Source organism: Macrotis lagotis, chromosome 1 (genome assembly GCF_037893015.1).
Source record: "Macrotis lagotis isolate mMagLag1 chromosome 1, bilby.v1.9.chrom.fasta, whole genome shotgun sequence".
NCBI lineage: Eukaryota > Metazoa > Chordata > Mammalia > Peramelemorphia > Peramelidae > Macrotis > Macrotis lagotis.
In genome coordinates, this window is record NC_133658.1 from 98,133,562 (window position 1) to 98,150,705 (window position 17,144).

General features: G+C 37.6%; 1 protein-coding gene across 1 annotated transcript in view; it reads left to right on the forward strand.

Annotated features, from left to right (window-relative positions):
- The window catches only part of EPAS1 (endothelial PAS domain protein 1), a 110,913-nt gene that overhangs the window by 47,017 nt on the left and 46,752 nt on the right, over positions 1 to 17,144 (forward strand). The window contains exon 2 of the mRNA XM_074205219.1: positions 12,999 to 13,189. Within this exon, the coding sequence (XP_074061320.1) occupies positions 12,999 to 13,189 (191 nt within the window). The remainder of the gene's footprint in view (positions 1 to 12,998; positions 13,190 to 17,144) is intronic.

Here is a 17,144-nt window from a genome sequence, read left to right on the forward strand (position 1 = left end):
CAACTAGCTCACACTGGGTGGAGTCATGTCAGAGTAAGATGGAAAGTTGTGTCATTGTGTTTTGTGCCTCCAGTTCCATCAAAGAAGGTGGCAGTTGGACTGTGTGCACAAGGACATTACATAAGTGGCTGAGTTATCTAGGGTCATACCTACTGACTTATTCTTTAATTGAAGCTGCAGCCTTCCTCACCCTGGAACTGTCATGAGCACAGAATACCACCAGATAAGGATCTCTAATCTCTCTGAAGTAGAAATCACCACTAGAGAGCCAATTTGGATAGTGTCCAAACATTATTCTGGGCTCTAAATAGGGATCTGCATTCACTGCTCTGATACCATGAAGTCTCTCAGGGGTAACTTCAGGGAAGGAGTAACTGTCCCAGTGGTCAAGTCTTAGAAGAGGAAAGATTGGAAAGGTTATTTGAGGCACAGTCCACTTTCCAGGATTCACATAGTGAAAATGGCCTGGGTTGGGGAGGCTAGCAAGGGGGAATAATAAGAAGTGATTCTGAATAGCTTAATAGCAATAGTAATAATAAAGTACCTACTTTGAGCCAGGCAACATGCTTAGGCACTTTACAAACATAAACATTTAATCCTCATAAAAGCCCTTAGAGGTAGGTACTATTGTTATCTACATTTTACATTTGAGGAAACTGAGATAGGCAGAAGTTAAGTGACTTGCCCAGGGTCAGAGTATTAGTAAGAGTCTAAGGCTGAATTTGAATTCATGAAGAGCCCAATGTACTATCTACAGCACCACTCAGTTGTCCCTAGCTACTTGACTTTTTTCAATGACTCAGTTTCTTTTAATGAGTACCTTCTTCTAATCTTTAATCTAGAACTAACCTTAGCTCTCCTCTTAGCTAACAGCTTTTTTTTTCTTAGATTCAGAAAATATTTATGAAATACGTAGTATTTGCAAGTTTGGGGATTGTTTTTTGTGGGGGAGCTACTGAGATTTAAAAAAAACCCACCATTTCTTCCTTCAAGGCACCTGTTAACTAGTGAGGATTATAGGGAAATGGAGACAAACACAAATTATAATACAAATTTTAAAATTAAGCACATTTGTTCTTAACAATGAGACCCAGTCACTCCTCTCTCTCATAAGTTATATCCCATGTTCATTCCAAAGACTACATTGGGTGTCAGTGAATTTTTTACCTCATAATAAATGCAATAAGCATTCTGCAATATTGGCATATTTTCATAACCTCCTCCTGCCTGGGCCAGTTCATTTTGCCCTATTCCCTTATAGACACACATTGCCTTTCTTTGAGAGGCATCATGTTTGTTGCAACTTTCCTTTACCTTAATCATAAAATGGTTGACTTGGGAATAGGAGACTTGGGTTCAAATGTTAGCACTTCCATGTGGCTATGGACAAATTTCTTCACTTTCTGAGATCAGTTTTTCATCCTTCTAAATGAGTATAATGATACTCTCACTACCTATTTCATAAAGAAGAAAATTCATTGAGCTTATAACCAATATGACTTATAGTTTTGAAGAGGTATCTCCAGTAGTAAAATTTGAGCGCAGATCTTCTTACTTAACTCTCCAGCCACTCCTCACTCCCAGAATGGTAGTCTGGCTCTCCATTTAAGATCATTTTGGAATTCTACCACCTCCAGGCTGGCTGATCTAAGTAGTCACATGTCTCTACAACCTCCTGAAATCCATGTTGCATCTGTTCCCTGACCAGAACCTCCAATTATTAGGTAGAGTTGAAATTTTTTTCCCTAATTAAGTTTCTCTTCTAGGCCAGATAGATATTTTTTAGAGTTTTGTTCTAGCATTTACCTAGCAGCCAGAAGCCAGAATAATCTTGGCCAAGAAGAGGAAGTAAGTCATTTGGTTACCAATCAAGCAGAGATCTCCCTAGAGACTGAGTCAGGCCTTGGGAAATGACCTAAAATTAAAGAGAGGCTTTTAAGATAAGCATTGGAAGCAAACATTTTTCCCAGTTGAGCTGTTGTTTCTACAATGTTCCCCATCACCCCTTTCCAAAAACATCAGAAAAATTTAGGTTATTTTTCATCACTTGTCCTTTCCTTTTAGCATTTCTTCATTTCTTCTCAATGTGACTTGATGCTTTCTTCCCTTCTTTAGCAGAAAATTCCAGAATTTGAATTTCTATCTTGAGGAGAGTCATAAGTATAAATATGTATATATATAATATATATATATATGTATATGGGGAAGGGGACAGCTAAGTAGTATATTGAATAGAGTATAGGATCTGTAGTCAGGAAGACTCATCTTCGTGAGTTCAAATCTGGATTCAGATATTTACTAATTTTGTGACTCTGGGCAAGTCATTTATCCCTATTTGCCTTAGTTTCCTCATCTATAAAATGAGCTGGCAATGGACAAACTAATCCAGTATCTTTATCAAGAAAACCCCAAATAGGGTCATGAAGAATCAGACATGCCTGAAAATAACTGAACAGCTACATCAAATATAAAAGAATGTTGTCTAGGAAATAGAAATTCTTAGACTACATATCTTTGGTTTGAATTCTGGTTTTCCTCTTTTACTATGTGACTGTGGGGAGATCATTTCAACTCTCTGAACCTCAGTTTCCTCTGTAAAATAGGGTTGGTAATAACAGCACTTGCCTAATAAGGTTAACTAAATATGTATTTATATTTATATATTATTATAGTATATATATATATATATATACATATATATATATATATCCTTTGTTTATGAAGAAGAAGAAGAAGAAGAAGAAGAAGAAGAAGAAGAAGACCATGACATCAGGGAGATGATGCCATGACAAGCACATGAAATGGATTTGTGTGAGGAGGTGCTGTGCTAAGTCACCAGCCTCACTTTCTCCTCCAGAGTCATCTGGGACCAGTAGCCAGACATGAATCAGGATGACTGGAGATGACCCTGAATGCAAGGCAATCAGGGTTAAATGGCTTGCCCAATGTCACACAGCTAGTTAGTGTCAGGTATCTGAGGCTGGATTCAAACTCCTGTCCTCCAACTTCAGGGTCAATGCTCTATCCACTGTAACATCTATATCATTTATTCATTACATATCATTATTTATTTCATATATTTTGCATAATTTACATTATAACAAAATATATTTTATATTAATATATTACACATTCTATATTTAAAGATTTTTTTATTTATTTATAGGCATATATATATATAAATCCTATATATATAAATCCTTTTTAAAAAAATATGATCTAACTAGTATAGGCAATAGCAGGCAACCAAAAAGGTTTGGTGGATGAATGAATTATTACATTTTTATCTATTACCAATTATCCTTTTATTCCATTTTCTTCTATGCTTCAGTACTTAGCATAGGAATAAGCAGTAGTATGCAAACAAAATTACAGATTATCTAATTAAATATATTTTTAATCTATCCCTCAGTGCTTAGCATAGGAATAAACAATAATATGCAGCCAAAAAATATTTTATAAATGAATGGGCTATTTTGCTAATTCATTTGTGACATTGGGGCAGTGCTGGCTATGTCTCCACATTGGTGCCATCTAGTTTTCTAAAGAACACCTGATGGAAAGAATGATCTCTAGATCATCTCCATTTTGCATAAGAGGGACCGTGCATTGAAGAATTTGTTTTTTCTAACTCTAAAAGTAGCTTTTGAGCTAGTCCTCTGCATTTAGCAGCACTAAAGCTACTTTTAGAGTCACAAAAAATGAGTTGAAAAACTGTAACTCAGATCAAGTCATTACCCTCTCTACAATTCAGTGATCTCTTCTCTAAAAAGAGACTGATAATAGGTATCTCCTAGAGGCAGATAGGTGTCAAATGAATAGAACATTGGATTTAGAATCAGGAAAACTTGAATTCAGATGCTGCCAAACACTGCTTGTGTGAGCCCAGGAAGTCATTTAACCTCTCTATGCCTCAGTTTCCTCATTTGTAAAATGAGGATGATAATAGCATTTACCTCCCAGGGTTATTGTATCAAATGAGATAATATTTGTAAAGCATAAAGTGCTATATTAATAGCTATCATGATTGATTTTAGTTATGGTTGTTGGAAAGATCAAAAGTAGAAATAAAGTACTTTGAAAATATTAACTATCTAAATGTCAGGTGTTATTTACTTCATTAAGACAGCTAAGCAGTAATGCCATGAAATTTATGGTGCAATCTGTAGCTAAGTATGTATATGTTGAGTGTTTGTCCACCATATCCAACACAGTTCTATACAAGGTGCCACAGGAAATATGAGAGAAGACACAGTGCCTGCCTTCAAGGTTCTTCCCATCTAATTTCAATCCAGTGTATGAAACAACATTACAGAATGTTAAATTGTGTATTGACCCATGCTCCCAGGTCATCACATCATAGATGCAGCTATTTTTAGTATTTGTCTTTAAAAAAAACAAAAGGAATTAAGAACAAGTTGAGGAGGAGTTGAACTGAGATTCTCAACCATTTGTAAGGAGAACAGGATGGACAGGAAATAAGCTTCTGGAATTCTTATGGGAATTAAGAAATTGAAGAGGGGAGAAGTGAGAAGTGTGAAAATGAGGAATTCTAGGTAAACTTCAAAAGGGGTGAAATGAAATGTAAAGGAAGAAGGAAAGAAGGAAGGAAGGAAGGAAGGAAGGAAGGAAGGAAGGAAGGAAGGAAGGAAGGAAGGAGAAAGAGGAAAGAAGAAAATAGGAGGGAAGGATATAGGGAAGAAAAAGAGGGGGAAAAGGGAAAGGAGGAGAGTTGGGGGAAAAAAAAGGAGAGCAGAAGGAAAGAAAGGAAACAAACATTTAAGTGCCTTGCTAATATAATCTCATTTGATGCTTATAAAAATCTTTCTAGGTACATTTTACATTTGAGTAAACTGAAGCAGTCAGAGATTAATTGAGTTGTCCACAGTCACACAATTAATAAGCCTCTGAGTCATAATTTGAACTCAGGTCTTCCTGACTCCAGACCCACTTAAAAAAAAAGCAGTGGTATTAAAAAGTTTATCAATATTGCTTTAGGACATTTGCATAACTTTGGGTAAATTATTTAACAGTTCTCAACCAACAGTTCTAATCTATAAAAACAAGGGGGTTAGACTAGGTGATCATTAAGTCTCTTGTGGCTATAAATTCTTAGATCAAAATTAAGTATTCTTTTTTCCATTTTTACAAATGGCACCAAAAGATTTAGTGATGATCAAGGCAGGATTATAATTCCTGTCTCTTTATTCATAAATTTATTCATAAACAGTGCAGTGAATAGAGTACAGGGCTTGGAGTGAAGAAGGTTCATCTTTGTGAGTTCAAATTTGGCCTCAGACACTAGCTGTGTGACTTTGGGCAAAATCACTTAATGCTGTTTGTCTGTTTCCTCATCTGTAAAAAAGAAAACTCGCCTGAGTCATGAAGAGTTGGACAAGATTGAAACAACTAAACAACACTCTTCTGAACACTCTTGGCAATCTTAAATCCTGCAAAGAAATTTTAAATCTTGTAAAGAATAGACAAAGGTTGCCTATTAACTGGGTTTACAAAAGGTGTCATTTTAAAAGTGCTAATAATTCTTAATTTTTAATAGTGTCAATTAATTACCACAATTACTTCCAAATTTCACATTAGTCAGGAATTTTCCATGATATGTGATAACTCAGATGATTTGTTTATGATGAAAAGAATAGTATTCTTAAAGCATTCTAAACTTTGCAAGGCATTATCCGTATAAGATCTCATTTAATTCTTACCCTGTCAGGTAAATATTGTAGATATTTTAATCCCACTTTACAGATGAGAAAATGGAAATATAAGAATTTTAAATGATTTGTCCAGGATTTCAAACTGAGTAAATGACAGGGGTGGGATATGAACCTAGGTTCTTCTGATTCCCACTTGAAAAGCCCAGCTTTATAAAATGCAGTAAAAATTAGTTTGTGGCTTTTCAAGCAAGGCAACTGATTAAATGTTGACTTCCTACTTTTTTCTTTTTTCTTCTCTAAGTAAGTTTTTCAGTCTTTTTCTGGAAATGCTTATTGGAGAGAGCACAGAGGCCAGGATCTGCCATTTTGATTTGTGACTCTGTGTCTAACATTAATCTATCTGGGCCTGTGTTTCCTCAGTTAAAAGGGATGGCACATACATAAAATGGGGTACATAACTAAAATTATAAATGGGGATGAAACTGTCTCTTTTGTCAACCTTTCAGAGTAGAGACAAGATAAAATCAAATAATGAGGGGGGGGAGTGCTATAACAAATGTAAATCATTGACTTGGTGGCACCTTCTATCATTGAGGGTTTTCAAGAGTTTGCGTCATTAAGGAAGTCCATCTTGGACTGCTCTGAAATTTGAGGGATTTTGCTTTTTTCAAGGGAAGGAGATTCATAAATATCCTCTTTGCATGACCACCGGCAACAAAAAGAAGAAACCACTAGGTACTGTGGGCATTTTGAAACTAAGACTTATCACTTGAACAATGGTAACCATTATCACTGTCTTTATCCATTTTAATTCACATTTTTATATTATTATTGTTATTATTGGAAAGGACTTGTGATTTCATAGATATCTCCATCTCCTGAAAGAGACCTTTCTAAGTCTTCTTCCCCTGAGATTACTTCTACTTTCTACCATATAGATCTTGTATGTGCATAATGGCTTGCGTGTTGCTTCTGTCATTAAGAGTGTGAGCTCCTTGAGGGCATGTTACAAAAGAAAATGCACATACACACAAAACAAGAAAAATGAAGAGAGTTTTAAGAAGTTTACTTCAATCTTCAATTAAAGTTCACCAGTTCTCTTCTTTGGAAGGGGATAGGAGAGCATTTTTCACCAAGGATCCTTTGGAATTGTCTTGGATTATTGTCTTGATTAGAACTAAGTCATTCAAAACTGATTACTGCTCTTACTGCTTATGATCACTTCTCTTTTCATCAGTCCATTTAAATCTTCCCAGGTTCAAACAATTCTGGTTATTCATTCTCTGAAACTTCATTCTTGCCTTCCCTGACCACTGCAAGTCTTTTCCCTTCTAATTCCCAGCTTCCATTGAACTTACTATCTGTATTTCTCTTGATATCTAACCATTTACTTAGTGATGGTAACATAGCATAGTGAGTGGATAGAGAGTTGGGGGTTAGAATCATGCAGAGACTCAGGTTCAAATTAAACCAGCTGGGGAATCCTGGGTGATTCAATGTCTGATGAAGGGAACTTCCACAATAGAGTGCCCATATCTATATGTCTTATCTCTCCAATGTGATTATAATTATAATTCCCCATCAGGGCATGATGGAAAAACTAGTCAAATTTATCATATACTGTTTGTATTCAGGGCATTCTCAAGCTCTATGGAGAAGGGAACTGAAAAATTGGTCCCTACAAAAAAAAAGAAAGATTGGTCCCTGTAGAATCTTCTGAGAGAAGTTGGTGATCATATTTGTTTGATGTTTGAATATTTGGAAAAAATCCCTTTCTCCCATTTACACTTAGATCCCCTGGAAGAGTAGGTCTCCTTCACAACTGGCTTTTCTCCCCACCACTCCCCAGCCTTCACTTATTTACTTCTATTGGGCTCCTCTTGACAAGCTCAGTACCCTCCAAATTAGTTTGCTTTCCTGGGGAGCAGTGGGAAGTCAGAGGAAGATTTTCCCTGTAGCATCATGATCCTCATTGGAGTTTCCTAGGACTTCACACAATGCCCACTGTGCAGTAGATCCTTAATGCTATTTACTTGACTTGCCATTGGAATATTTTCTGATGTCCAATATTTTCCCAAGAACCTGAGCCATGACCCTATTTAGAAGGCTTTTGTTTCCATAATGTTTAGGATTTGGATCATGCTATTGATGCTGAGAATGGAGTTAAGCAATTTAAAAATAGTTCAGGCTTTACTTCAAGGTCCTTAGAGGTAACTAGGTAATAAAGTGGATAGATCACTGGATCTGGAGTCAGGAAGGCCAGAGTTCTAATCCTCAGACCCTAACTAGCTCTGTGATCCAAGGAAAGGCACCTACTCAGTTTCCTCAAATGTAAAATGGAATCCTAACAGCACCTACTTCCCCAGAGTTGTTGTGAGGATCAAATGAAGTAAGATATATATAGATATAGATTAGATATAGATATAGATATAGATATAGATATAGATGTAGATGTAGATATAGGTATAGATGTAGATATAGATATAGATCACTTAGTGCTTTGCACATCTTAGGGGCTTGTTTTCTTTCTCCCTCCCTTGATCCAAAGGAAGTCTCGATTGATTTCTTAGAAAGGGATAAAGAGGCAGCTAATGAAGGAATGAGTTCCAGTCCTGTCTCCAACATGTACTGGTTGTATGACCCTGAGAGAATCCCCTCAATTCTAAAAGCCTCCGGCAACTCTGTTCATCTAGTAGGTACAGAACATGTGCTGATCTATATTAGTGGGAGGAGTTTCCTCGTATGTAATTCTCTGTAACAATGAACTCATAGATCAATTTTTAAAAAATCTATTTTTTAAAATTTAATTTAAATGTAAATCTAATTAAAAAACAGCACTAATTTTGCTCATAGGTGATGATGATGATGTTTGCCCTTCATTCTCAAAGAAGACCATCAAGGAAATGATGACATGACAAGAACATGAACTGGATTTGAGTGAGGTGGGGCTGTGCTAAGTAACCAGTCTCACTTTCTCCTCCAGAGCCAACTGAGTCCAGTGGTCAGACTGGATATGGCTCTGGATGCAAGGAAACAGGGTTAACTTGTCCAGAGTCACATAGCTAGTAAGAGTTTTAAGTTGATTTAAACTCGAGTCCTCCTGACTTCAGGGCTGGCATTATGCCCACTGTGCTATCTAGCCCATCTAGCTCATCTAGCTTTATCCATAAGCAGGGTAGGTAACCACTTTACTAGTATAATTTGAGCGGGAGAGGAAGTTAGGAAGACTCTTTTTTCTTATTAAATACTTACTCATAGATGGAAAAAGAAAACAAAGAAAAGAAGAAAAAGCAAAAGGAAGGAAGGAAGGAAGGAAGGAAGGAAGGAAGGAAGGAAGGAAGGAAGGAAGGAAGGAAGGAAGGAAGGAAGGAAGGGAGAGAAAAAGTAGGAAGGGAGAGAGGGAGGAAAGAAGAATGGACAGGAGGAAGGAAGGAAGAATATTTACTAAATAATTACCATGTGATAAGCAATGTGTCAAGCATAGGAAAGTGGAGTGGAGGAAGAGAACAGTAGTCTACAGACTCATGATTTGGAAATGGCACAGTGGCCTGGTTTTAGAGAAGATGAAAGGTGGGAGTGAGTTTCTATACTGGGAGGAGAAATTAGGCATGGTTAGATATGACTGATTCATATCTAGTTTATCTAGTTATCCCTCTCATTTGATCGATGAGATAGCTGAGGGCCAATGACTTAGAGAGACTTCCCCAATGCCACAAAACTTGTAAGTGGAAGACTGGGGATTTGAATTCAAATCCTTTGAAATGTCAATACTTATCCCACTGTGCATAGTCTTCAAAATTCAAAATTCCTTTAATAGGGAATGTCAGTAAGAGGAAGAAATCATGGTGAAGATCTCAGAGTTTTCCTGAGAGTGGATTTGGAGAAGAAGAAAGGGTAAAAGTAGTCATTGGACCCATGGCAGGGAAGTGAGAGGAAGTACTTTGGGGAATAGAAGTCAGGGAGCAGAAAGGGGAGATTGGAGGTATGCCAGCAAACCACCCCCATTTCATAATTATGCTGAGGTCTGATCTTATCCGCCAAGGTTTGGAGTAGCTAGATGCTGGAAAATTATTTCTCTGGTATGACTCTACGCTTACTTTGGGTGACTAACCAGCCCTCAGGGAAAATTAGGAGAGTCAACCTTCCCCAAAAACAAACCTGGCAAAGACATCAGGACTGAGAATTTCTGTCATACTACTAGAGAACAAAACAAATCTCTTCCTTCTCCCTCTCAGGAGACCGAAGAATGTTCCAAAGAGATTTTTTGACATTGAAGAGACTGAAAAAATCTTGAATTTGCTTGTTTTGATGAAATCATAGATGTTTTGAAATGCCAAAATTGCCCTCCATGCCGTTCTAGGTAGGTGCTTTGGCCAAAATGATTAATTATCTAGTGGCCCTGTTCTGAGTTCAAATCTTCATTCTGCGACTTACTATCTATGTGAATTGGGGAAAGTTATTTAATTTTTCTAGGCAGCTCTAGCCTTAGAATCTGGAAGACTTGAGTTCAAACACAGTATCAGATACTTATAGCTGTATGACCCTAGGCAAGTCACTTAAAGTTTTCATGTTTTCTCAGTTTTCTCCAATATAAAATCTCAGAGAATTGTTATGAAGGTCAAATGAGATGATATTTGCATAATGCTTTGCAAACCTTAAAGTAAATGCTGCTATTTATTAGTTATCATCATTATAATTATAATTATTTATCATTATTATTATTATTTAGGTTTAATTTCCTCATCTGTAAAATGAGGTATCAAGTGAAGGCATTGGACATGTAGTTGTCATAACTTCCCTAACAAAAGACTCTTAAAGTGCTAATCCTGGTGAGCCCAGGAGGGCCAGTGTGACTTTGTCAGACTAAGTGAGGATAGACTTTGAAATATAAGAGCTTCTCTAACAGCATTTCTAAACCTAAACTGCAGTGTAGTAAAGTCTAGGATCACCTGAAGGACTTCCTGAAAGACATGGTTCTCTAAATCTTCTACTTCCTACCTAGGAGTTCTCATCTCATATTGATTTTTTTTTGTAGACATGAATATGTTATCTTTCCCAATATACTTTCTTATTTGAAAATTTATCTCCCCTTATAGACTATAAGTCAGCCCTTTGAGAGCAAGAACTGATTTATGTTTTTGTCTCCATGTTCCTCATCATACAGTAATACCAGACACAAGGTAGGCCCTTAATGACCACTGATTAGCTGATTACTTGAGGGAGGGAGAAAGAGATACCGTGACAAGCTTGGCCTAATGGAGTTTGGACTCATGCACCAATGCTGGGTTGGAACCTTATTTAAAACATACCAGTTACATACTTGGTCCTGCAAAGCACGTAGCATTTCCTAAGATGTCTGGCTAGCTGCTTCTCCTCTGGCTGTGATAGGGCTTTCAGTTTTTATCATGGAAATAATAATGATTTGAAATATGTTTTGAATTCCAACACAGGAAGACTGTTTTCTTTGAGCTGTTATTTTCTTTTAGAAAAGAAAAGTTTTTGTCTATCTTACCTCTGTCTTGCTGTTGTCCAAAGGATGTTCTCACCTGCCCACCCAACTTTACCCCTCACAACTGTATTTCATCTGTTCTGTTACTGATTCTTAATTAATTTACCCATTTCCTATCCGTTTTGTTCTTAGGCCAAAGATAGACATGGTGAGGATGTATGAGAAAAAGACAGGGCTTGTCTTTGAGCCCTAGCTTACTTTCTGGTTGAGAAAGTCAGATTGATAGTGAAAGTCAGTGGAGAATGAATGAGTAGTATAAGCAAGGATATGTATTTGGATTTCAAAGGAGGGAGATATCTCTATGGCCTGGGAATGGTTAGAGAAGTTTTCCCAGAGGAGGTGGGATTTGAACTAAGCCTTGAAAGACAGAAGATTGTATAATTGGACATAAAATTGAAAGGGGACATGGTGCCTTCTAGAAGGCCAGAGGAATGGAATGAACCAAAGTGCAGAGGTGGGAAAGCACAAGGTTCATCCAGTTGAGAGTGACTGGACCATCCTACCTGAAATGAAAGGTCCTGGAAGGTCAGAGTGGGAGATAGAATTGGAAAGAGAATTTGAAGCCAGATTGTGGAAGACCTTGAATGTCAGGCTGAGGAATCTGGACTTGATCTTGCAGAGGATGGGCAAATGTCCTAAACTGCCTTTAATAGAAGCATGGCATTCTGAAGTAGGGACTTCTGGGGACTTTGCCACTGAGGATCATTTAACGAACCTGAGGACATTTATTCTAGAGAAGAGATGTTCAAAGGACATTGTTACTTTATTTGTTCTGCATGAATCCGAGGGCAGTGCTAGGAGAACTAGGTTATAGTTGCAAATAGACGTATTTTGAGTCAATGTAAAAAAATCCCCAAACATAAAAAGTTTCCCATCAAACTATTCTTTTCCAAAAGCAGAATGGACCTCCTGGGAAGCTTAATGGATTTTCCCTTACTGAATGACCACAAGTATGTTTTCTATCTGGATAACCCTGAATAAATCAATCTCTTTCAGCCTTAGTTCCTCATCCTGTAAGACGAGAGTGATAATAGTGATATTTTCATATTATGTTATCAATAGTGCTCTTATTATAGATTTTAGTTTGGAGAACCAAATGAGATAACCTGTCAAGTGTTTCTCAACTCTTAAAGTCCTTTATAAATGCTAGCTATCCTTATCGTTAAAGATGGGTCCACTACTTTACAGGGATATAATTCAAGAGATTCCTTGCTCAGACATTCAAAGCTCTTCATAACTTAGCCTCCTCCTACTTTTCCAGTCTTTTTACACCCTCCTTCCAACTCTTTGTTCCAGTGATACTGATCACCTGGCTGTCCCAAGAACAAGACATGCCATCTTTCTCCAGCGGGCATTCTTGAAGGTTGTCCCCCTTACCTGAAAGGCTCTCCCCTCCTCCATTCCGACACCTGACCTCCCTGGCTTTCTCTAAGTGCCAACAAAAATCTCAGCTTTTACAAGAAGCCTTCCCAAATTCCTCAGAATTCCAGTGCCTTTACTTTTATTTTTTATTTCCTATTTTTCCTTATATAGCTCACTTTGTATATATTTGCTTGCTGGTTTTCTCCCCATTAGATTATAAACTCCTTGAGGGTAGGGTTTTATTTTGCCTCTTTTTGTTTCTTCATATAGTGTCTGGCACACTAATAAATGTTTATTGATTGATTATTGATTAGACCAGATGACTTCAGTGGGCCCATGCAATTCACCCATCTGGTGATTTTTTTCATAGGATGCTCACTAACAGGTATTTGATGAGATGAAATAGGTATTTTCATAAATACTTCATATCCTCTTTCTCATTTTCTTTTATTCAGGAGTAGCTCAGAGAGGAGAAAGGAGAAGTCAAGAGATGCTGCCCGGTGCAGAAGGAGTAAGGAAACTGAGGTTTTCTATGAGCTTGCCCATGAGCTCCCTCTGCCTCACAATGTCAGTTCACAGCTGGACAAGGCTTCCATTATGCGTCTGGCCATCAGCTTCCTCCGGACACACAAACTCCTGTCCTCAGGTAAGAGAAAGGGGTACCCCCTACCTTCAACTAGAAGTACTAAAAAAAAACTATCAAACTATCTCCTTCCTCAGAAAGACCAGCCTCATCCATAAGAGGTCTGTTCTATGTGCGATGTTTATCCAACAGAGAATATCTACCTTTTTGACCTGAATTTTCATAATTATTCATTCTTTCATAATTTACTCATTCTTTTGTGATAGATATTGCTAGAGAGCTAGCCCCATGTAGCAGAAAGAACTGACTTCAGTGTCGGGTGACTAGGTTTGGAACCTGATTCTAAAATTTTCTAGCCATATGACTGAGGACAGTTTCTTTAATCAATCAGAGCCTCAGTTTCTTCATATATAAAATTGGGTAATAATACCTACCCTACCTAACTCAGATATTTGTTGGGGGGAAAAGGACTTCATAAGCTTTAAACCATTATGGAAATGTTTTATTATTATTCTTGGTCTCTGTCTCTCTCCTTTCTCTGTCTGTTTCTCTTCTTCTTCCCCAATCTCTTCTTCATTTATATTTATCTTTAATCTTTCCCTTTCTACTCTCTACACAATTTTAAACACCTAGAGAAAGAATGATTTGAGTTTCTTTTCTGCAACTTTAGTGCGTTTGTTAATTGATCTCAGGCTAGGTTATTTTCCTTTGCCCATCTTCCCCTAAAATACAGCAATATAACCATAGAGTAGAAGACTCATACAGTGAACACTAAGTATTTAATGTGTGCAGAGCACTGTGCTACATGCAAAGTTTAGAAAATAAGATTATATTGGTCTGTACCACTGAAGTGTTTTATCCAGGGAAAGGAGACAGCACCACACTCATGTAAGCACATTGTTTATTAGACCAGCACAAGGTCAGAACATGTCTGTGGTATCAGGTCCCTAGAGTCCCAAATTCTGGGATAGGCAGTAAACATTGAAGATCATATCAAAGAATGGTCCAAGAGGACCAATTTATACAGGCTGAGGAGAGGCGGTAGTCAACACAAGTTTTTTATATAAGTAGGCATCTAGGTGGTCCAATGACTAGAGCTCTGGGCCAGAAGACCTGAATTCACATCTAACCTCAGACACTTACTAATTGTGTGACCCTAGGCAAGTCACTTAACCTTTTTCCAGAGTTTCCTTAGTTATAAAATGGGGATAAAAATAGCATCTACTTTCCAGGGTTGTTGTGAGAGTCAAATGAGATATTTGTATAGCATTTATAAATAATATAAATATAAATGCTTGCTATTTTTCTTATCTGTAAAAAATAAATCATAATATCATTTGCATCAGTTTATGGGATTTAAAGAATGACCTTAATGCTGGAATTATTGGAGTAAATAACTATCATTTGACCTATCTTGGATTAAAATTTAAGATTTAATTAAGAATGACAAGGGAATATCTAATTAAGGTTCATGATAAGGTTAGGGGGTAGGGAGAGAGATATTTAAGAGTTTTATGTTCCCCAAAAGAAACAATTGTAGGGCTATAAAGTAGGAAAGGGTGTACCTTGCTTATGCCTTTCCCACAAGTCCCAAGAGCAATTCTAAGTCATGGCACAGAAGACAATATGCTGAAAGTAAGTCCTAGAGGTCTCTCTGGTCTGTGATCCTGAGTTCCTCTGGACCACTAGCAAGAAAACTTGTCTTCATGAAGCTGGCAGTCTCATAGAGGGATAAGACAAATATACAAAGGACAGAAGATAACTCTATAATAGTGGTATAAAAACGAAGTGACCTATAATCCCCAATTGGAGAAATTAAACTTAGAAATGATCAAAGATTGTCTTCTGATGTCTCCCCTCACACACTCTCCCTCTCCTTTCCTCTCCTCTCCTGTCCTCTCCCCTTCTCTCCTCTCCATTCCCTTCTTCTTTCCTCTCTGATCAGAATTAGAACCAAAAATTCCACCTTTCCTGATATTTTGGTCCAAAGGTTGAACAATAAAGGGATTTGGGGACAAGGAACTGGCATGGGGATGAATCATTTTAAAAATTCTTCCATTTTCCCACCATTCAGGTAGGAAAGCATACTCCCTCAGAGTCCAGTTGTCATTTCTACCCCATTGTAAATTGTGCTATTCTAGGAGAGAAATCCTGAATAGAGGGGAATCTAATTTAAGAGAGAGAGAGAGAGAGAGAGAGAGAGAGAGAGAGAGAGAGAGAGAGAGAGATGCTGAAATGGTATGTGCTATTCCTGTCCCTCAAGCACAGGAAGGATATAGAGGGTAAGGAAAAAAAAATCTGAAAGAAAATGCAGAGAAGGGCAACCTGATTGATACCAGGGACTGGGGAGTAGGAACTGTGTAGGGAGCTTAAATGAGCTAAATGTGTAAATTCTAGAGGAAGAGAAAACCCTAAAGGAGGGGCCAAGGGCAAGACCACATTCTATAAATACCTTCAAAGTAACAATGCAAAAGAAACGATTATTCACCACCCTGGGATATAGGAAAACTAGGAACAATGGCTTGAAGCAAAAGTTCAGGCTAGATATGGACAAATATTATGAGAAGGCTGTTCATGCTGAGAAACTAATGCTGGGAACATCAGTGAAAAGTTACAGCTTATAAGCATAAATCCTTATCATATCTCTCCTGCTACTGTTCCAAAGGAGGGCAGATAAATCTTTAGTAGAGGCAGGGCTGTCTGCCAAGTAGGCAGAGCAAGCAAAATGCTGCATTGCAAAGAGTTCTGGATTTGGTGTCAAAAGACCTGAGTTCAAATTCCAACTCTGGGTTTTTAACCCTCATCTATAAAATGTGAAGGTTATGACTAGATGACCACTCAGGGCCATTCCAATTCTTAAGAAACAAAATGCTCCAGAATTAAGCATGATCATCTTTCATAAAATTCTCAAATTTATTAAATTGAATTAAGTTAAAATTAATGCAATTGTGTTGACTTAAGTAGCTTTATGAATTTTACCTTCTAGCTATTAACTTTAAGATTTGAATTCATGTCAATGATTGCTGAAGAAGTATGCTTTTGGTTTTTGGTTCTTGCAATTTCTCCTAACATCCCTTTGTCATCTTACGTTGAGGATATTTATGTGAATCAACAGAAACCAAAGGTCATTGGGAGAAATGCAGATATTAGGCTAATGCTCCTTCTGCTATACTGCAAGGACCCTAAAATACCTTTCCAACAACTTTTCTCTGGATACTCTAATTTAATTTCTGTTGATTCACACAGGTCTTTTTTGCCTCACCATTAACTGACAATAAACTGAAATAAATTCCAGAATTTGGAAACTGTGCCTGATCATGCTTGTTTCTGGAAGATATTATTTTGATTTTATGGAGAAGGGATGCCCAATCCCTTCCTCCATCCCTGCTCATCCCTCTGTGACTTTCCCCTAACTCCAGGCTGCCACAAATGAAGAGAGAAGCTAATAGTGATCCAAAAGAGGATATCATAGATATTGAGATTGACCTGTGTTTTCAATGGTGTAGAAACTCTCACTATAATACAAGATTATACCTTCTTAGAAACTTACATTCATATGCTCCTGTCCACATCTCTCTAGAGCTCTAAGAAGTTCAACAGTTGCCAATATTGATATTTATTAAGCCCCTACTATTGTCAGGCTAAGGGCTAAAGTGACTTGCCCAGGGTCATGTTGTTGTCACCATCGTATAGCCTGTAGGTGTCCTTCAGACCTGGAACCCAGTTCTCCCTAGCTTTGAGACCAGCTCTCTATGGATTATGCCTTACTGTCTATTTTACCATATTGTAATATGGTATTATTCTTCAACTTATATAGCAGTGTGATACCACCTAGACCCTGTATCCCAGGAGGGCTTCTCCAGGATGACATCACTCTAGAGCCTTTACGCCTGTTCACAAAATGTAGCAAATGTCGATTATTATTGGCACCCCACTCAGCCTTGGGTACACCTTGGGCCATGGGGCTACAGGACTGACCTTGCAACATTCACGTAGTCACTCTTTCCTCTTGTTCTGT